We start from the raw sequence: 20,463 nt of genomic DNA, 5'->3' as shown, positions 1-20,463 counted from the left end.
TCATTTGTGGTGTTGGATTTATGAACTTAACAACTTTGAGTGTTTCACGGTGGATCAAAAGATTTTGGGTTACATTGTCATTCGTGTTAGTCTAATTGGCCTTCATAAATTGGCTACATATTGCTGCTAGGTAGATTAAGTAATTAAATGGATAGAATGTGTAAAAAGGTGGATTCCAAATACTTATGTACAAGCATTTGGACAACGGCACAATTTTTTATCTTTGTACACCTCCCCAGTGAATATCAGATCAAATGGCTGCAATGTGACTAATGCAGACTTTAATTTAAAGGTTTTAACAAAAGTAGAGTATTAACTGATTTTGAATTCTATGTAGCACCGCTTTTAAATAGTTTTCAAAATAATTAGACTGTTGACAAGCAGTTGATGACCAGCTAAGGCCTGTTCCCTCTTTATTCCATGGCTAAGCTGATCTGTGATGACCTTGCATTTAGTAGTTGTTAAGTGGAACTCTCACTGTTAGAACCAAGTGAAAGCATTAGGCTGACAAAACAATCAAACAAAAAGAAAACTTTCAGAAAGAGCAAAACTTTAGAGAAGGAATGCACTGTTCAGCTCAGCAACACCAAAAGGCCAGGAAGACTACTGAAGGGGTGATCACAGAGGTTTTGTTTTTCTCACTTTGGAAAAACTTCTTCACATCTAACCAAGTCTGGAAAACTCTTGAGAAGGTGTGCGTATCTTTGTCAAAGTACACTCAAGACCAGGAAGGCCGGATTAACTTTGTCAGAAAACATGCGAACGTTCTTGCAGACTTCTAAAAAAACCAAAATAAAAAAAAATTCTTTGGACTCATGAGATTATCGTGGAGCAAAATGATGGGAATAGAAATATAATGGGAAGATGAGAAACAGCTCTTGATCTGAAACATACCACATAACCTGTCAAACATATATGGCTGCCAGTAGAACCACATCACTAGCTTTTATTGTGACTGCTGACAGACGTGTAGAGGGCTATATTCTCTGCTCAGATTCAGTCAAATGCTACAAAACTAGAGCACAGGTCGTTGTTTGGCCATTTGACAAGCCAGGAGTGGAAATGTTTGAGAAAACTCATAGGTATTGCAAATTACTTGTCTGCCAACTGGCTGACTGATTGATCCGCTCATCACTGCAGTACTTTCAGCATTACCAACGCAATGAAGTTGGGAATTCTGATATTTATTTACTGCACAAAACCTCAACTTAAAAGCAAGTAGGTGGCCCTTTCCTGATTTTAGTTTCTAACATATGTCACATTTACAAGATTTTGAGATCATCAAACAATTTTGAATATTAGACAAAGACAGTCTGAGTAAATACAAAATGTATTTAAGTGATATTTGTAATGCTTTAAAAAAAAAAGCTATCCAAACCTACCTGTCACTGTGTGAAAAAAATAATTGCTTCCTAAACTAATAACTGGTTGTGCCACCCTTGGTGGCAGGAACTGCAACCAAATGTTTGCCGTGACTTTTGATGAGTTTTTCACATCACTATGGAGGAATTTTTGACACTTCTTTGCAGAATTGTTTTGTTTCAGCCACACTGGATTGGTTATGAGCATGAACAGCAAGATTTTTTATTTTTTTCAGACTTGTTGACGTTTTTTGGATCTTTTTCCAGCTTGATAACCCACTTGTGCTTAAGCTTGCAGAACACAAATTCATGGCAAGGTATCCAAGTCCTGAAGCACTAATGCAACCTCAGACCATCACACTACCACCATGTTTGACTGTTGGTGTGATGTTCTTTTTATGAAATACTGTGTTTGTTTTATGGAAGACGTAACGGATGCAAATCTTCCAGTGATTTCTAGATTGAACAGACCCGGGTGTGGACACTGAAGTTGAACTCACTTTTCCCAAAAATGTGGCTAATTACAGTTAATTGATTCAATATGAGGCAAGAAGGAGCAATTACTCTTTCACATGGGACCAGGTATGTTGATTTTTTCCCCTTAATAAATGAAATCATCATTTAAAAACTGAGGCCAAATACTTTCACAGTACTGTACAGGGATTCAGTGATTAATGCTTTTGAATATGTTCTACACCTTGTCCCCTCAAACTAGAGAGCAGATAATTATACCCAATGTACATGTTGACCTAATGTATTCACACACATGTTGTTTTCCTCTTGGCAAGCAGACTATCCTGAAAACAGAGGGATGTTTTTCAAAGTGCAGGCCATGGTGGCAGTTTCTGGCTGGAAACAAGGGAGTGAACTTAGGAAGTGTTTGCTTTAATTTGGAAAAGTGGCAAACTGGAAATCCTGTCCTTCCCCATGTGGAAGGTCATACTCTCCATGAAACTGTGCAGAGAGGAAGTTTTCACACAGATGAGGAAATCTGTTCCCAAACTCTGCCAGATCTTTTGCATAAAACGTTTTACACTGATCCAGCGTGATAATATGGAAGCAATGTTTTGCGTCAAGAGCTGTGGCTGTAATTAACGTAAACATTTATTGTTATTCAAAATTTACAGTAATGCACTGATGACATTATCAAGAAGAGAACATTTTAAGGAACCAAACTGATAAACACGGTTATTTGCTAGTGTGTATGAGAGAAAAGGGAAAGCTTGCACAAGCAAGAGATTGTTAAAATGAAGATTACATAATTCAGTCTCTTAAGGTACAAATGATACCAGAAGCACAACAAAGACATTAGAACACCATTATACTGACACTGCCTCGTTGTTCCGCTGTATAGCTGACAAAACATAGAAAAGAAATGACAGCAGGACCATAAACATATGAAAGATCCACACCATAAATATTTTCTCTCACAATGCTAGTGTATCCTTAATCAGCCTTCTCATAGTGGTGCTAACAGAAGTGCCCAGCGAGTCAGTGATCTGGTATGTGATTTTGTAAAGGTATGGCTGAACATCTTTAAGAGTGGTGTCAAACACATTGTCCACTTCTGACTGGGTGGGCATCTTTGGCAGGTATTCGTGGCGATTTATGACCTCAACGACGTTGATCACCTTCTCACCCAGCTTCTCACCCACTTTCTCCCTGCAGATCTGTCTCTCCTGCTCATTGGCCAGGTTGACCACATTCACCTTGATGCTCCACACTTCCCAAGGAATGCACTCGTCAGAAAAAGGCCAGCGAGACTTCTTTTTCTGGTAGAACTCCAGGGAGATCTGTCCCATGCCGTCGCTGCCCGAGTTGCTCAAAGCATCCTGCAACAAAAGCACAGCTGAAAGTACAGGCCTCACAACACGAGAGTCAGAAATCACGCGTTAAAACAGACAATCACCTTGAATTCAGACACCGCTTTCCTGATCATCCTGTCCAGCTCCTCTGAGGACACCCTGACAAAGGTGAAATCTATGAAGTCACAGTCGATGTCCTGTGTGCCCACAGTGCCGATGGAGTAGGTGCCTTCCTTTTTGTAGTGAAATTTCCCGGTGCTCCGGTGCAGCAAAATTGTGTGCAGCAAAGCTAACATAGCTTCTTCAACCTGTCTCGCCTCCACAGTTACTTCAAGAACTTCCGAGCGACAATTCATCGCGAATGTCTAGTTACGTCTGTTAACGAAGAGCAGGAGTCGAGTTCAGCGACGATAGCTACTGTATAGCAGCTAGACCACGGTAGATGACGAAGGTATACTGTTTACATTCACAAATCGGCGTGAAATATCTAATCCAGTGTGTTATTGTATATTAAAATACAAAACAGGGTTTTAATCGATAATACGCAACCTCCACATAACAGTCGTGCTCACTGAGCGTTGATACATTGTATCAAACGCAAGCTAGCTAATTGTTTACTACTACAAACAGATTAAGAACAAGACAGGAAGTGGTGGACAACAGGACGAGCTACGGGAAGTCGTGTAGTTCAAAATACCAGCTCGGATTTGTTTTCCGTTGATTTCGACTTAAACATGGACTAATCTAATCGTGTAATAGCTTAATGCTAATAAAAACAATATCCTAAAAGCCCAATTGCATCTTCAGCATGGAAAAAAGCTTTAGTTCCCTCGAGGTCTCGACAACAACAAATGTCGCTGTGCATTCTGGGAGTTACAGTTTGTGCCACATATCCGTCTGGAAGCGATAACTTTGTACAGTCACACTGAAAGTAGTCCACCGGGTCAGGCTGCACTCTTCTCCTGCAGGATGTTTTCCCGGGAATGTTACTCTTTATCTGGATATCGTCTGTTGGAGTATGAGCACGAAGCTCGGGCATAAGTCCGTTTTGGGAAACTTTTACGGCTTAGTAGCTAACGAAGAATAGCTAGTTAACGAGCCGTAGCGAAAATTAGCTTACTAAGCTAACAATCGTATTCAATGAGAGGAGGAGTGGGCTATTCTGCAGGTTTATTTGTACGCAGGCTACCTTTAGTTTTTTGACAATGGTTTAGCTTTCCACAACCAGCTTGCGTAGTTTGGAAGCCCTGTATGGCAGCACTGAAGCATGGATAACGATAAGCAGAATTTGTATTGGAGGTGGATGTTTGTCTTCTTATCATTTTTGGGCGATTGAATTTATTGATTCCACCGTTCCTTAATTAAATACATAACATGAGGTTGGCAGGAAAATTCCCAGAGGAACCGGTGTGTTAAACTCAGATCATCGATCATTTTCCCGAAGAATGTCCGACCCAGAAAGTTCCAGTTCATATTTTGGGTTGGAGGATCCGCAGTGGCTATGTATGGTCACGTTGTTTATCGCCTCCCTGGTTACTCTTATACTGTATTTCGTACAGTATTTCCAACATAGACTTATAGGAAATAAGCAGGGAGCAGCAGAAGGGGACAATGCTGCGACAGAGGAGGAGGAAGCCGCCGCTCTGCTGGGATGGGCGCTGTCACTGAAAAGCTGGAAGAGTCAGTGGAGAAGAGCTTGGTGCATAGCTTTGAATGACGAAGCAAGGAAGCGAAAGGTGAGTCTCATGACCACCAAGCCAATGCTGTACTGTGGGGCAGGTGACTTCAATAAAAGTGTAGCATATAATGCGACAAGGTTATAAAATCTCCTCTTGTGTGCTGTAAAGAAATTCCCCCCCCCCCCCCCTTTTTTTTTAAAATCATAACCCTCAGTTTGATATTAGAGACACTGTAGTGTAAACTCTCCACCTTCCTACTTATGGATTGACGCTGCCAATGTCGTGCAAGCCCACATAATTTTGATTCCTTGGCAACATTTCGCCGAGTCTGCAAGACTTTGAGTAGGTGTTTGTTGTTTTAAAGTTTCTGCCCTGTCTCGTGTCAGGGTGCTGTTCTGCTGGCATTTGAAGAGGATGGTCTCGAGGCTTCAGATCTCACGCTTAGCAGGGTCTCCAGCTTTCAGAAGTCTGCCGGCAACAAGGTACTCACTCCATATTCTCACATTGGAAAACACCTTTGCAATGTTTTTGGCAGACAAGCACTGACTTGTCGACTTTCCAACGTTACTACAGGCTTTTCTCAGTAAATTTAAATGTTGACAAACTAATCTACTTAATATTTTATCAGCAGCAAATATGGTTGTTAATTACCGTAAACTATACTTGAATAAACCATGATGCACTTATTAGTCAGAGTGTTTGCCCATTTTTGCCAACCTGTGTTAGAAAGTATAACTAGAAACTGTAACTTGGGAGGTCAGACAGGGACACACTGCTCACTACTTTTGTGGCTTTGCAGAGATTAAATGCAAACTCACTCCTTTCTTTGTGATCGTTGAGATATAGACCAAAATACCAGGTACTCTATGGAGTCTAGGGAGTTTAATGAGCAGAGGTTTATTTTTACCACACACTGTGTGTGTGTTGTGTGTGTGTAAGAAGCTTATAAAGCTGTCACGCTCAGCACTAAGGAGGAGCAGGCAGCCAGAAATACACCAGCACCTATGGTTATGTTTAGCTTTCCTCTAATACTGTTCTTATGTCAAAGACATGCAGTCTTTGCTGAAATCAGAGTTAATTTGCTGAGTAAATATGTTTCTAAAGCTTAAACTACCTCTGATACTCAGTTCAGGTTGCATGTCATTCATTCGACTAGAGATCACAGATAATTATACTGCTTGATGCCTTTGGGATCTATCAGAGTTGTTCTTCTTTTCCTTCCTTTCAGAGTTCAAAGTGAAGTTGTCCTGAAGGAAATGCCAGTTTTGGGTCAGTTTTATGCAAAGTCAGTATGTTAGCACATTGCTCTGGTTTAACTGGGACTTCTGCCCATCACTGGCAACTGCTGCTGAGATTATACTTTTGGTTTGTCTCGTCTTACCTTTATCCTCTAACGTCGACTTAACAATTGACTAATTTGATTTTGATAGTTAAAGATCATGTCACAAAGCACACAGAAGCTTTTCTGTGTAGCATTTGCATGTATTTGATCGGATTGGATATGCTGACGTGTCCAGGGTGTACCCTGCTTGTCACCCAAAGTCAGATGGAATATGCTATGGCCAAATCTCAAACATGGATTGAATGAGCTCTTAGGAAGATGGATGGATGTAAAGAGATATTTTATGATGTTTTGCAGAAGCACTTTGGGGTCCTATTTGAACCTCATAGCTCAGGAGCAGAAGGCGAGGTCATACTTGGTGAGATATTGATGTGGAGAATTACACAGATTTGGACAGATATGTAAACTTCAGCTTGGTTGATGCAAACTGCAAGGCAATAATTCTGGTTTAAAGTAAACCACATGAATGCATTATCAATGAAGCATCACACATGCATTCACATACAGCACCTTTTAGTTCAGTGAAAATTCTGGGCTTACTTTCTATTTGAATTGCATTAAAATGGTATAATCACATGAGTAGCATGCAAATGCTGTCACTGCCTTAACTCCAGGATTCTCTGGAGTTTTACTTTAAACTAATGCCTCACCTTGTCCTCCTAACAGGCCGCTTCCTGCTGTGTGGTTGGGGAGAAGCTTCAGTTCTCTCTGAGCACTGCATCGACAGCCATGGCTACAGCAGATCCTTGTAAATATACTGTGTGTATAGCTCCATTGGAGCTGCAGGTAAATACTCTTAAATTTGTGAAGTCTTAGACTGCAAGGAAAATAACACTGTTGATTTCCTTTTGTAGAATATGTCTGTAACAGTTAGACTGTAGAGTTAAATCCGTTGGAAGTCGTAGTGATTTAGTTTAATGGGAGCTTTTACTGAACATGATGTGCTGCCCAGCATTGGCTCACTGCAGGCAGCAGTATTAGATTAAATGGTTGGGGTATCTTTCCTTCCTTGGCAGATGTCCCAAACAGGGCCTATTTCCATATAGAACTGATGAAGTTATGATCCAAATAAGACTCCCTTGTTTGTACCTGGAAATTGCAGTGATTTGCTTGATTTGTCATTATCAAAACTGTCTGCGTTGATCTCTTAAATGGAGTCCTGCAGCTCACCTTCAGCCTTTCCTAACGCTCCTCTAGCATTTTGAAATAAATTGGAGCCAAAGTTGATATGTTGGCATGTGTAATGGGTCGTGTCCGGAGGCTTTCTCCTGCTTTTAGGTTCATATTTACATGTTCAGAAATGCAAAAACTGCTTGTGTCTATGTAAGCTAATACAACTGTATTAAGGCTATTTCTAACCTAATTAACGTGCTCTTCCATTGAAGTAATTGTGCTATAAATACAACCTGAGTGTGAGAGGTTTGGAAGCTAAAGTCAGGTGTTGAGGAGGTTTTGTTTTGGTCGTGGGTTAGTCGTTGTTTCAGGGACATAAAGGAAGCCTTTTGTCTGTCTTTTTCACTCCCACTGTTTCAGCTTAGTCTGGAAAAATCAGAGAGCTTATTCAAATGTTCCCATCCGTCCACTGGAGCGTTTTTTAGCTTTTGACTCAGATCCAAGCTAGAATACTCGTGGCTCATGATAGGAGTGCATGGGCATGTGGGACAGAGGCATTTAATGGACATAATAACACGGTCACTACATTAAGGTGTGCTGCTGAGTGTACTTTGTCTTTAAATGCACTACTGTATCACGTGACCTGATGAGGGACACGGCAGTATGACACGCCTCATAATGAAAAACTCACCAGTGATGATCTGTAGTAGATGGAGTGTGATGTCACACCTTTGTACCTTTGCCTATATGGAGCTGGCATGGCTTCATTTCAAAAGCAGAGATTATTCCTTCACTTCAGATTTGCATTTGTGTAGTTAGTGTTATACAACCAGCAAAAAGCATCACATTCTAATTACAGCGTGCTCTGGGAAATCATTCCTTACTCCTGATTTCACATCACACTGGCCATATGAATCCCATTAGAAATGTAATCGCATCCAAAGACTTCAGTTTGGAAAAGGTTAACAGAATGATGTATTCAAGATGTGGAAAAGAGTCCCTAGTTTTCTTAAGCAAGTAGCATTTCTCTTTTGTTAGTCAATAAATGAACAAAAACTTGGTCTAATGTTGTCATTAGTGGTGTCAGCGTAACACACTGATTGTATGTTATTTACGTTCAGGTAAGGGACTAAAATCCTACAAGCAGTGTTTCCCATTATCATCTCTGCCTGCTACAGTTTCATAATAAACCAAAAATATTTTTATGCTTTTCATGGTAATCTCACCCTGTAAAGTCTGCCGGTCATAAGAGAGCCAGCTGCAGACTGCAGTGAGACAGAGAAGGCAGCTAAATATGTGTTTCAGTTATTCATTTGTCACAATGCACTTAACAATTGAACTGTTCTGTACTTTGTGCCGCTGGTATAAGGTAGCAGGTTGTTTATATTCAAGAGTACTGCTGCAGGCCACACCCCTTTCCAGAAGAGGTCTGATGAGTGATGGAAAGCAGCCAGTAAGAACAGTGCATTCAGTTGATCACTCAGCAGATAAAACACCTCTTCCTTAAAAAGCTTTTCTTGGAACATGTTTTGAAGTAAAACGTATAAAGGAGAATTCACAAAGAGTTATGCATTTATAACAGGCTACTTAACTTTGTTATGTAGGCTGTATGAACAAGGACAAATAGGTGAAAAGCACCACTTTGATCTGAGGCTGAAATTGAAATAAAGCAATATAGATTAGCAGATTGGCGAGTGGTGATTAGTATTTAACGCATCAATAACATTTCAAAAGATAAAAGGTACGAGATGTGTTCCTTGTCAGTCGTGTTGTTTGTTTTTGTGAATCGAATGATGGCGCTTTGGGAACAGCATTTTCTCCTTCCCTTTTTTCCACTAACAGATAAGAAAGGAAGCACTGAGGGACTTTTTCTTTTTCTCAGAATTGTGAACATTTGACTGTCTCTTATTATGTACGTAGTTCATGTCATTTCACCATGTTAGGAACAGGAAAGACTATTTGATCACATGCTGTGGCTTTTTTTCCTGTGAGCACCTGTTTTGCACATTAAAAATCCCAGAACAGCTGTTCTTTTTAACTTCCGAGTATGGTCATGTAGTTGCATGGCAACATAAGTATGTACAGACCGCTTTGAAATGGCTTAAAAGTGATACTTTCATCCTAATAGGGCGAGTTTGTCTCACAGCTTCATTGTTGTTCGAGTTGTACTATTTGTGATAAGACAAACAGAAAAATAGAAGCTTTATTGGGGACTTGGTTGCATTCAGATATATTTGAATTATTACCGAGGGTTGGAGAGGAGCATTGAGGTTGCTTATCATAACCCGCTGCAAATCTGATGGGCTCATTGAGGGAGACGCTGCGATCCAAGGAGAAAGGGAAAACTGTAAACGGAGCATCCTTGATGCCTCTTTAGTCTGGAGAACTGCAAATTATGTTTAAAAAATGCAAAAGTGGATTTTGCATAATATGACCCCTTTCACAAAGCGTAGGTATGCACACCACCCACTCACCACCGGCTGAAACACAAATAGAATTGTGCGGGAAACACTGCGCTGATTTCGTTCCTCCACGCCCACCTCACATACTGAGCTGCTCCTTTGTTTGGTGTATCGCTTCATCTCCAGAGAATCAGTTTTAGTTCATCTTTCTGTGAATTTGATGAGTACTGGATGAGTCATAGGGCAGCTCTTTATTTTCTCTTCCCCAGCTTCATCTACACATGCAGGAATCTGAAGATAAGGTCAAGGTAAGCTGGGAAGTGTCTCATCTAGAGGTGGAGGAGCTTCAGGTGATGCCCAGTTTCACTCAGGTAATCTTAAAGCAGCAGAATCGCAGATGTATAAACCTAACCAAAGGATGCGCCACGCACTAACATGGGAAGAAATGTTTCGCTGTACCAAAATATAAAGAAATTGTGTGACAGACAGCCTTCATAGAAATCACTTTGTTTATTTCTTCATGTTCTTTTGTTACATCAACGTGTTTAGTCACGCAAACAAGGACGTGGAGAGGAAGATTCATTAGTTTCATTATCAAACAGTAGTCGAACCATTTAGAAACCAATAAAAATGGAATTAAAAGAATTGACATTTGTTTTATCACCAAATAGAACTTTACATTTCTAGTTTTACTCGATTAATATGAGGTATAATCTCTTTCTGTCAGGACAATGCAGCCATAAAGGAGCAGCTGAAGCAGCTTTTGTGTGTGTCGCATCCCTCTGTGCTGCTGAGCTGCAGGCCTGCTCAGGCCTCAGAGGTCAAGGTGAGCGAACGAGTCACGTCTGATGTAAGGCTGCCAGACTCATAATTACTTCCACCAGAGAGGGGTGTTTGTGTCATTTTGTCCGTAAACGTGACAGCCGGGGTGTAGAGGGGGTCGTGCGAACGCTCCAGACTCACACAAAACAATTTTATGATTTGTTAGTGGAGAATTCATCTTAGAAATTACGATTCCTACAAGTGTGGTGTTTGAACTCTGACCTCTCCTTTAGGGTCAAAGTGACAATTATGCTACTTAAAACTATGTTTCTTAAAGCAGTTGTTATATTCAGAACATATAGGCATGTATGAGCTTTCTAAATATGACCTGTGACCTTTTCAAACTGTCGTAAAATGTCTTTTACCTTTAGAAACTACTGCTTGTGTTTGTATCAGTAAGTTTAGAAAATGATACCAGTATATTGAGATTTGAAATATCACATTATAGTTTGCATCTCAGTGTCACGTCTCACCTCTGATCTCATGTTTACATTCCACGCCTGCCTTTCTTTCAAGCTGAACCAAGGTGTGTTAAAGACAGAAGTGTCAAGAGAACGAGCTGCCTGGTTAGGTTGAAATATGCTGTAGTATAATGTTTTATATTTATGTCCAGTTATTTGCAAATCATTAGTTATTCATAACCTACTCATACATAATGTTTGTATGATCAATAAACGTCATGCACGTTGCCATTATCTGAATTTTACTGCACTAAAAGCTCTATAAAAGTTTAAAAAATAAATAACAAAGAAGTATGAAGATACACAAAATACATTATGATTCCTTTAAAAGTAATGCTGCCCAGAGGGCCAGTTCCTTGGCTGTGGTTTGCGCTCTTACTGCTTCTTGTTGCAACCTTAAATAATGCTCATCTAAAGCAGCATTGATTCACTGAAGGTTATTATTCACAACCCACCATCACATGATGCTGTTTCACGTGTTTCTGATTAGATCTTACTTGATACAGGATGACAAGTTTTCTTTTTTGGTCCAAATATAGTTGTGAGTTACATGAGAGGCAGTGGGATTAACTCTTATTTTGATCAGAGGAATTTCCTTTCCTCTGATCAAAAAAGTCGATATTATTGACATTTATATATCTGGTCATCGGACCCCAAAGTTTCCAGATGATTTGAATTTTGTGGTTTATGAAATTAAATAGTCGCTTTGTGGCGTAACATTTAAAATGTTCAAGATCAATTAGCCGGCAGTTTTAGCCGTAATATAAAACAACCATATAGATTTGCATGCTGGTTAAAATAAGTCTAGTGCTTTGAAGCTATTTAAGCATTAAGCTCATCAGATACGCTGCTATTTAAATGACCAAAACAAATCACTTTTGTCTGTAGATGATGCCTGTTTGTAATGCAAATTCATCAGCGGTGCTTCTGATGCAAATTCTCCCTGATCATAGAAAGGCCAATGCAAATGATCAACATGTGAAAGTGGAAACGGGGTCGTGTTGCAGAGAGTCCTTGTTCAAACATGAAGACGCTTCTCGTTTAAAGACACGAGCATACTTAGGCCTCTGCTCGTTTACGTGCTTCCAGTACTGCTCGTAATGCTGCGCTCACTAAATCTGTGCTGTAGGTTTATGTATGTACTCACTGCATGCTCTCTCCAATAGGAAAGCCAGAATAAAGTGGTATCGCCCCCAAAGCCCCCACGCGCCCATGAGTGGAAGCTGCTGGTGAAAAACATCCGAGTCACACTCAACCAGGAGGAAGATGCTGCAGGTCGGTCGTGCGTCTGCTTATAAATTAATGTTAATTCTGAATTTTTCAAGCTGATGATGTTTCCTATGCTAACGGCGTGTCTAAAACTAAAGAGGTTCTGTTATGTTAAAAGCATTAGCGTCATCAGCAGGAGTGTCAGCAAAGTAGTAATAAGAAAATAATACCTGCGCTGGTTATCTGTGCACCAGCTATGTAAACTCATTCAGAAGCGCTCTATTAACAGATAATATTTACCTTGGGTCCTGCACACTAAGCTGCGGAGAAACATGAGCTTCAATATATGTCACAAACAAAGAATCCTACACCCGCCGTGTTGACTTTGTATTTTTACCAAAAGGACTTTTTTTAAAGACATCTATTGTAAAGTTGAATTAGCTCCTTTCATCAGACTGCACGCACTGTTTGCAGTGTTTAACTGCCCGCTCTTTATTTGCATTACCACGACGATGTAATGAGAAGGTTGTTTAGAGGGTAGCTGACTTTGGTAATGAATCAGCAGCAGTGGGACCGTGCTTGCAGCATGGCTGATATTTACTTTGCCAACGCTGCATGACAAGGCCCCCCCCACTCCCACCCCTCCATTTTAGGTAATCCACTGGTCAAAGCTAAACAATGATGGCAGTATATTAATAATACACCCACAACAGTAAGACAACGCCCAGCGTGGTGGTACAGACCTGCACATAAACAAAGTGCCAGGGTGTGGTCATGTATGAGGCCAGAGAGCATTTGATAGATTGTGCTGATGATAGGCTGTTAACACGATTGTCCAGTAATGAAGTCTTAGACCACCCACAACAACTTTGTTTGGGTAGTTCCTGTGATGAGTCATTCTCTGAGTGTGAGTCAGCAGTTGTCGGGGCTGCAGACGTCCCCGAAAGCGTTCGGTCTGACTCCATATTGCACAGCAGAGACATGACACAGCACTTGACACTTCACTATATACATCTTCCTTCCTTTTATTGAAAATCAGTCACTGTCTGCCGGGTGTTTACGGTCGTGCAGGCTTTTATGTCGTTTTATTCATTTGTATTGTTTTAAGTGTTGTTTAATAATTTGTATTGTAAAGCACTGAATCTTATCTGTGAAGCTTCTGATTCACAGCTTGTGGCCACTAAAATTCATATAAGTGCTTAAGAAAATGTGTGCTCATTTAGCCTCCTCTAATCTCTGCATAATTCATCATATATACTCTGTGAAGTGATCCCGTGTTTATCCATTAGAGTGAGGGAGTGGAAGTGGCTGACCACAAAAAAGAAAGAAAGAAAGCTTTAAAGTCAGCTCTTGGATGACACTTTGTGTTCGCAGGCAGCATGAACCCTCTGTGTGTGCTGCAGTTAGATGATCCTCCTCAGAGGTTCAACACTTCTGTTTCGAAGAACACGACGAGTCCTGCCTGGGACCAGCCGTTTATTTTGTAAGTGTGAACGCTGACTCCACCGCAGGTGGTTCTGATGAACAACACCGTTCACATACATGTAAAATATTCTTCTCTCACCAGTGAACTGAATGGACGATCGAAGGAGCTCAATATTCTGTTGACGAACGATGGACATCCTCCAGAGAGTAAGAAAAACTCTGCCGTGGCCACTTACCTGTCGATGCTTGTGTTGCATTTACTGTAATGAAGAGTCATGTAGTTTAGTGATCCAAGTATCGACTGTATCGATACCAAGTCGGCATCAGTATCGGATCGATACCAGCCTGGTGAGATCGATTCTTTACTTTAAGTTCCGCTCTTGTTTGCGATGCTGTGGTTTCGACAAAGAGGAAACAGCCAGGTCGCCGCACTCGCCGCTCCCGTGTCAGCGCAGAGCAGGCCCGCTTTGCTCGCCCTCCCCCCTCTTGTGTTTCGATGTTGCGCTGTCACGTGACGTGACTTTGGGGGTTGTTAAGTTGTTTACAAACATGTATGTTTTTACCGGTTGTTGAGGATTTTAATTGTAATTTTTGTATTATAGTTTCTCAACAGTACTTGTTTGTTTTACTTTGTTTAGCGGTTTGCGAGCACTTTTTATTTCATATTTTTCTTTAAAAAAATCAATAATAAAGCATTTTCTATTTAATTATAAACTTTGTCGTAATTATGTCCTGAGTTTTAACTGTTTAATAATAAAAAAGGAAACGTCACAAAAAACACTGAAGGTCATGAGAATGAATTGAGATGTATCAGCGATACTGGCCCGTATTGACTTGGTATCGGATCGATACCAACACATGCAGTATCACACACCACTAACGTAGTTCACACGTTGTGCCTCTCGTAGCGCGTGTTTCTGTGTAGCAGGCTAAATCAGCTGTTTTCTGTCTCAGATTCCTTACTTGGTCAGGTGTTGGTGCCTTTTGATCTTGTGAAGAAGCACCCCAAAGGACAGCGTACATTTGAACTCGTGACCAAAGATGTAGTGACCGGATCACTGACTACTGACGTAAGACCTAAAAAGCTCATTTTCTATCGCATGTTTTCCTTTAATATCACCAGATTTCGATGAATTCCTTCCATGTGTCTCTTGTTTTCATTTACACGTAGTTTGGGTAGTAACTTGAATCGTGTGTTTCAGTTTACCTACCTGGAGCCGAGTGAGGTGAGGTCTTGGCAACCTCCTACCCCAGCCTCTAATAAGAGGGTGGAGATGGACCGCACGGTCATGCCCTGTGGCACAGTGGTTACCACGATCACAGCGGTGAAGAGCAAGCCGGGTCGACCACTCCCACTCAATATAGGTAAAGCCCTGGAAACCGTGAGGCCGCTGCACATTCCTTACACAGCTGTATTGTATAATAAATGATCCTGTTAGAGTTGCTTCAGGAGTTTTTGTTTGTTTTTTGAATAGAGGGAAGTTAGAGTAGCACAGTTCCCCAGTCAGCTTTTTAGATGCTGGTTAGTTGGCAACTCAACTCGGTCATTTTCATAATTTGACAAAAATGAATGTTCTGAAAGTCCTTTACATGAATGAAACTACAGTGAGACGTTCTTGCTTCCTCAGATCCTGCCCAGAAGGCCGTGGTCAACAAGCCCAAGCTGGGGGAGCGTCGCGTCTCCGAGCAGGTGTCTATGTTAGGGGGCACTGTGAGTAAGGCCCTGTCCTCCTCCGACACTGAGCTGTTGATGCTCAATGGGACAGACCCTGTGGCCGAAGCCGCCATAAGACAACTCCACCAGTCTGCTAAACAGAAGCTCAAGTCCCCGGTGAAGAAGAGTACCATCATCATCTCGGGCATCGCCAAAGTAATTATGAGCTCCTTGTACTTGTACTTTTTCCACTTAATGTAATTCAGCTTAAATAGCACAAAAGCACAGCTGGAGCCAATCTTGCATGTTTGATACTCTGGAACTCAGATTCCTCGAGTGCTTTTTAAGCTAATCTGTTCCATAACCTGTGGTTCATAACGTCAGAGGAGAGAAGTGGATTTTAAATGGAAGCCCGTGCCTTGTCTGCAGCAGCGAGGGCCTTCTCATGTTGTTAGCACCCTTCATTGTGCCTGGGCTTTCCACACTAGCTCCACAACAAATATGGCTTTAATGGGAATGTGATTTATTTCCCAGACGCCTCTGTCTCAGGATGATGAGCTGGCTATGATGGCAGGTTACGCTGCAGCAATGGACGCATCAATGTCAGAGAGCAGCTCTACTCAGGATGTGACCACAGCGATCGCATCGGGGACTAGTACCCCTCCGGAGATGTCGGAGCCCACGGAAGGTCCCAGAGTTGAAGGGCGGCCTCCGGAGGACTGGGAGAGCCAAACTGGCGAGGAACAAGACAATGCTTCACTGTCCATGTGTGTGTCTGAGGCGAGCTGCAAGAAGAGCAGAGGTGAGAAACCTCTCGATGCATTTTTAATCTTCACAGGAGTATTATTAAACCTTACAATCCTGAAAAGGAAAATAATGCCTTTACAAGCAGAACTTGATCTGTTTTAGCTGTTTGGGGTTTGTTAGCCACTCCTTCGTTATGCACTCTCTCTTTGTGTTCTCCTTTCTGCTTCCCCTCTACTCTTTGAACCTTTCCTTTCCGAACTGTCGTCACTGCCACCTTAGAGGAAAGCAGTGCTAAGCACACATTGTATGAGTAAGTTACTTCATGAGTTACTTGTAGTATTCTTGGTATTCTAATCGCTGTAGTTTCTGTTAGCAGTAGAATAGATAACAGTGTTTTTCTACAAGGTGAGATTCACTTTTGTAGTTTCTCTAAAATCAGTTTGCAAAAAAAAAGCTCACAAAATTAAAGGAATACTTTGAAAAAACATCAGCTCTGATTGGAGAAAAAAATCATGCTGATATCTTTAGTGACACTGGGTAATGTGTTAGGGATGAAAGGGTGCCGCATCGTTTGATGAAACTGAAAATGATCAACCAATTCAAAGACGGCCCAAAAATCGAAGACTGGAACGACTCAAAATGGTCCTCAGTCATTTGTATGGCGCCCCCTTGTGTTTGTAGGCATGACTGACAACTTCAGGGCTCCTAATGAGGTGATGGATGGTGTCCCGGGGATCTCCTCCCAGATCTGGACCCATCACTGGTAGAAATGGGGGCTGTCTCATTGTTGCCCGTCTTGTGCTCTGTTAACTTCATTTCCTGACCAGATCAATATCCCAGAAGTTAAGCTGAATTATTTAACTTATTCTGGTTAAAAAGTGTTCCTTTAATTTTTTCTGAGCAGCGACTGTCTTTTATTTGTGGCTGTACAACACAGATGAAGTGCCGTGAATGTTTCGGTATTTATTTCACTTGCAATATGAAATATTAGTCACTTGGCAGGTGCTTTCGGACCACAGGAACTTGATCATAACTCTTTAAGCCATGTAGGAGTTCTCCAGTATTTCGTGTCTTTAAACCATAAAAGCTCTTAGAAACCTTTTTGTATCGCCTTCACTTCACTCTCTGTCACAAGAGGAAACTTTGAGTAAAAAACGTCAGCTGTATAAGTAACACATAGCTATAACATGCTAACTGCTGCTTCAGTAAAAAAAAATGGACAAACTGAAGTTTAGAGGAAACGCAAGAAGATGTTTACTCGCTGAAGAGCAAGTTTGCCCGTATTTCCTCTGAAACTGCTGCCTGGGGCATCCACACACGATGGAGCAATGTGCAGCGGAAATGTAGAAGCTGACAAGAAAATACAACACCTGACAGACTGTGTGTCAGAGCAGCACACACACAGCTCCACCGTTTGGCTGTGACGCTGCAGAATCATAGCAGGTGAAGAGCGCCACTGCGAGCCCCTCCTCCTCCTCAGGCTGGTTGTAACCGTTGAGCTTATCAGTTTTAGCGCCTGACACGCTACCACTGAAACCCGGCAAACACACATCTCTGATTACAACGCCCTCAGTCATTTGTAGCTTTTGTTGTGCGACGTGTCACACATTTTTAGAGGTCCTATTGCACACAGAACGAAGGCTCTGAGGGTCGCTCCTTCCAGTGGGCGGTTCCCCTCGTGTTTGGTCCAAAAGCATCTAGAGAAGATCTGATGCTGTTCTGCGTTCTTCTTTAGGAGTGTGCTACAAATTGAGGACACGAATGCCTCCTTTTTTCTTTGTCATTTATTTGTTTTGATACTATTTAGAGTTTCTATTGTTTTGTACTGACTAAACTAATCCACTGATACTGAGGATAACACAGGAGCTCCTTAAGTGTGGAAGCAGAGGAATGGTGCTTGTAGCCAGGCTGGACTATGAGGCTGCTCTCTGTTGGTACAGATTAGTATGTGTTAGCTGGTGATTAAACACAATATTACAGCTCTGCTGCTATTTAAGCCACATTTTTCATCCAATCCACAGCAAGTGTTTCACAGTAACAGTTTCCAACTAACACCGATTCTGTACCACTGCTGCTTTAGCTTTTGATTTGTTTATTTTAAATGAGTTTTTCCATTACTGCTTAGGCCAATACTACTCGTGCCTGTTTTTTATCTGTAGTAATGACGTCTCCTTGAGTGGTGTCACTTTGACACTATCCACGTCTCAGGCTGCTTCCTTTCCTCTTCTTTGCCACAGGCAGCTTCCTGCAGAAGAGCGCCAAGCTCTTCTTCCGACGTCGTCACCAGCGCAAAGACCCGGGGATGAGCCAGTCACACAATGACCTGGTTTACCTGGAGTCTCCGGCCGCAGTGGAGCGAGCGAGCCGAACAGCCACGCTCAGCCGCATGCTCAACCGCAAAAGTAAGAGTAAGAGTAAAGCCAACGGCTCTACCTCTGTGGGGGAGCCACATGCGTGACCCCCCCACTGTCCCTCGCTCACCTTGACCTCAGTCCCTACCACTTCAACTACCATCATCACCTCCACCTCAAATTGCACTGGCAAACATCTTGGCTAACCTACTCCCCTCTAATGGCTGACCTGCATACTGGGGCTGCTGCACTGTGGATGGGCAACAAAAAAAAGTGATATTTTAAGGCTTCAAATAAGAAGCCACCAACAGCAAGCGTGTGCATGTGTGGATGATCCTGGCCTGGATTGATTTCAGAGATTAGTCCTTTTTATTTGATTTTATGCAACATTTCAAAATCTTTAAGTGCTTTTACGGCTGTGTTATGGACAGAAGGGACCGCCGCGCGCCATCACTCTTTACCTCACTGAAAGCTGAGGGCGGATTCAAAACTCTCCCTGCTGTAAACCGTAAGTTGCCTACGGTGACTCAACAGGACCAAAGACGAAGAGCCGAGTGGTGTTTGTATGATTTGCACAGTTTTTAGTACCTTTTAAATTAAAGTGCAATGACAGGAGCAACTCTTGTGCAAGAGACTGTAGTTCATTCACAAAGGGAGACGATCGTTTCACTGCAAGACTGCTGTACGTGGGAGCAGCATGACTACTTGTTGACACTAATATGAAATCATTTGTTTATTACTCGATGATATTCCCAAATAAAGCTAGATCCAGTGTGTTCATGACATGTGTAAGACTAAAAATTTCTGCCTTGGTTGTCAATTTCAAAAAAGAAGCAGGGTGTTTTCGAATCATATGCAACTGTCTCCTGTTGTACACTACCGTTCTCAGCAGAGTTGTTGTTGTGTCGAAAGGGAACTGAAGCTTTATCCAGGGACCGCAGCGAGACACGCGGCCATACTTGTGCTAATAAAACGGATCCTTCCTTACATTTCAATAGCATGAACTGCTCTGTCATTTTACGTGTTTCTAAAAGATGTGCACATGAACAAAAGAAAAGTGTGAACACCTATGACAGCAACCAGGTCTTGTGGCTGCTGATTTTTTTTTTTTTTTTTAAATCCAGCTAATGATTGTATTTTTTGTCCTCCTGTGAGCAGCTTGTTTCTGTACATCATGTTAACTACTGTTTGTTATTCTGCTCAGAGAGCTGAATGGTTGCCTTACAGTTATTCTGTGAATGATGTCCCAGCTGCTCGAGTCTTGTTCCTCAGCTTGACATGACTTTGGCTGCAGCCGCTATCAGACAAGTGGGCCTGAGTGTCTGTGGTGACCTGTTGGATTGGCTCTGATCAGGCAAGCATACCACTGTGTTTCTGCATCATCAGCAGTTTCTATAATCAATAAGCCTATGCACTTAACATATCTGTTGACTGGGTTGTTTACAATATTCGACTACCTGAGATATTAAAACACTCTTGCTCTTCACAATAATTCTCTTCTGCGGATCCTGCGTGGGTGTCTTTGTATTCATAATTACACGATCTGCTTTAATCCACCGTCACTGACTGTTGTCTGTTTAAAAACAAATAAAAGAGAAAATCATAGAAAGAAAAGGCCGAGAAAATAATCATTCAGACAGAAGCACCTTCCAACTCTGAGGAGAGGAATAGAGGGAAACTGATTGTTTTAAATCGAGCTCAGCTTCTTACAGCCTGCAAGCGTTAACTGCTGTCGTGCAGTAAGCAGTGGGGCTGTAGGAGATTAATGAATTGCTTCCTGATGTTTTTTGTCTTTCTGCTCTGTGTGCGCAGAAAGTGGCTGATTAACTGTTGCTGCAAAGCGTCAGTCACTTCCTTGCAGGGACTGTAACTACTATACATACTGAGTTAAGCAATAAATATTGATTGAATAACTAAGACTGTGGTGATGTCGATGTTCTGGCTATCACGTGACCCGTTCATCTGATTTGCTGTTTAACTTTTATGCTACTTTAAACATCTGCATCAGAAATGCGCTCACTGGACACTTTATTAGGAACTCTTTGCCAATACTGCTGGACCGGCTTTGGCCTTCAGAACTCCATTAATTCTT

At 41.7% G+C, this 20,463-nt stretch overlaps 2 protein-coding genes across 3 annotated transcripts; one reads left to right on the top strand and one right to left on the bottom strand.

Annotated features, from left to right (window-relative positions):
• Window positions 1–2,447: 2,447 nt before the first annotated feature.
• Window positions 2,448–3,522, bottom strand: atg101 (autophagy related 101). Its single transcript, XM_026181857.2, has 2 exons — window positions 3,271–3,522; window positions 2,448–3,193 (listed from the first exon to the last, which is right to left on the bottom strand). The coding sequence occupies exons 1-2, from the start codon at window positions 3,520–3,522 to the stop codon at window positions 2,789–2,791; spliced, it is 657 nt and encodes a 218-aa protein (XP_026037642.1). The 3' UTR covers window positions 2,448–2,788.
• Window positions 3,523–4,173: 651 nt separating this feature from the next.
• On the top strand, window positions 4,174–20,288 carry c2cd2 (C2 calcium dependent domain containing 2). 2 transcript variants are annotated; one of them, XM_026181855.2, is made up of 14 exons: window positions 4,174–4,902; window positions 5,232–5,327; window positions 6,854–6,973; window positions 9,972–10,073; window positions 10,430–10,528; window positions 12,152–12,260; window positions 13,569–13,677; window positions 13,762–13,826; window positions 14,574–14,689; window positions 14,822–14,984; window positions 15,248–15,489; window positions 15,808–16,075; window positions 16,300–16,330; window positions 18,258–20,288. In XM_026181855.2, the coding sequence occupies exons 1-14, from the start codon at window positions 4,612–4,614 to the stop codon at window positions 18,340–18,342; spliced, it is 1,896 nt and encodes a 631-aa protein (XP_026037640.2). In that variant the 5' UTR covers window positions 4,174–4,611; the 3' UTR covers window positions 18,343–20,288. The 2 variants fall into 2 exon arrangements, with proteins under 2 accessions (XP_026037640.2, XP_026037639.2); XM_026181854.2 differs by lacking the exon at window positions 16,300–16,330.
• Window positions 20,289–20,463: the final 175 nt, after the last annotated feature.

The sequence above is a fragment of the Astatotilapia calliptera genome, chromosome 10 (genome assembly GCF_964374335.1).
Source record: "Astatotilapia calliptera chromosome 10, fAstCal68.1, whole genome shotgun sequence".
Classification (NCBI taxonomy): Eukaryota; Metazoa; Chordata; class Actinopteri; order Cichliformes; family Cichlidae; genus Astatotilapia; species Astatotilapia calliptera.
Note: the sequence above shows the minus strand (reverse complement) of the source record. Positions and strands in the feature narration are given on the sequence as shown.

Excerpts from the sequence above, each read along its gene's own strand:
- atg101 (XM_026181857.2), bottom strand. The coding sequence starts at position 3,522 with ATGAATTGTCGCTCGGAAGTTCTTGAAGTAACTGTGGAGGCGAGACAG. Across the intron at positions 3,194-3,270 it reads AAGCGGTGTCTGAATTCAAG|GATGCTTTGAGCAACTCGGG; the intron begins GTGATTGTCTGT and ends CTTTTGTTGCAG.
- c2cd2 (XM_026181854.2), top strand. The coding sequence starts at position 4,612 with ATGTCCGACCCAGAAAGTTCCAGTTCATATTTTGGGTTGGAGGATCCG. Across the intron at positions 6,974-9,971 it reads TAGCTCCATTGGAGCTGCAG|CTTCATCTACACATGCAGGA; the intron begins GTAAATACTCTT and ends TCTCTTCCCCAG. Across the intron at positions 14,985-15,247 it reads ACCACTCCCACTCAATATAG|ATCCTGCCCAGAAGGCCGTG; the intron begins GTAAAGCCCTGG and ends TTGCTTCCTCAG.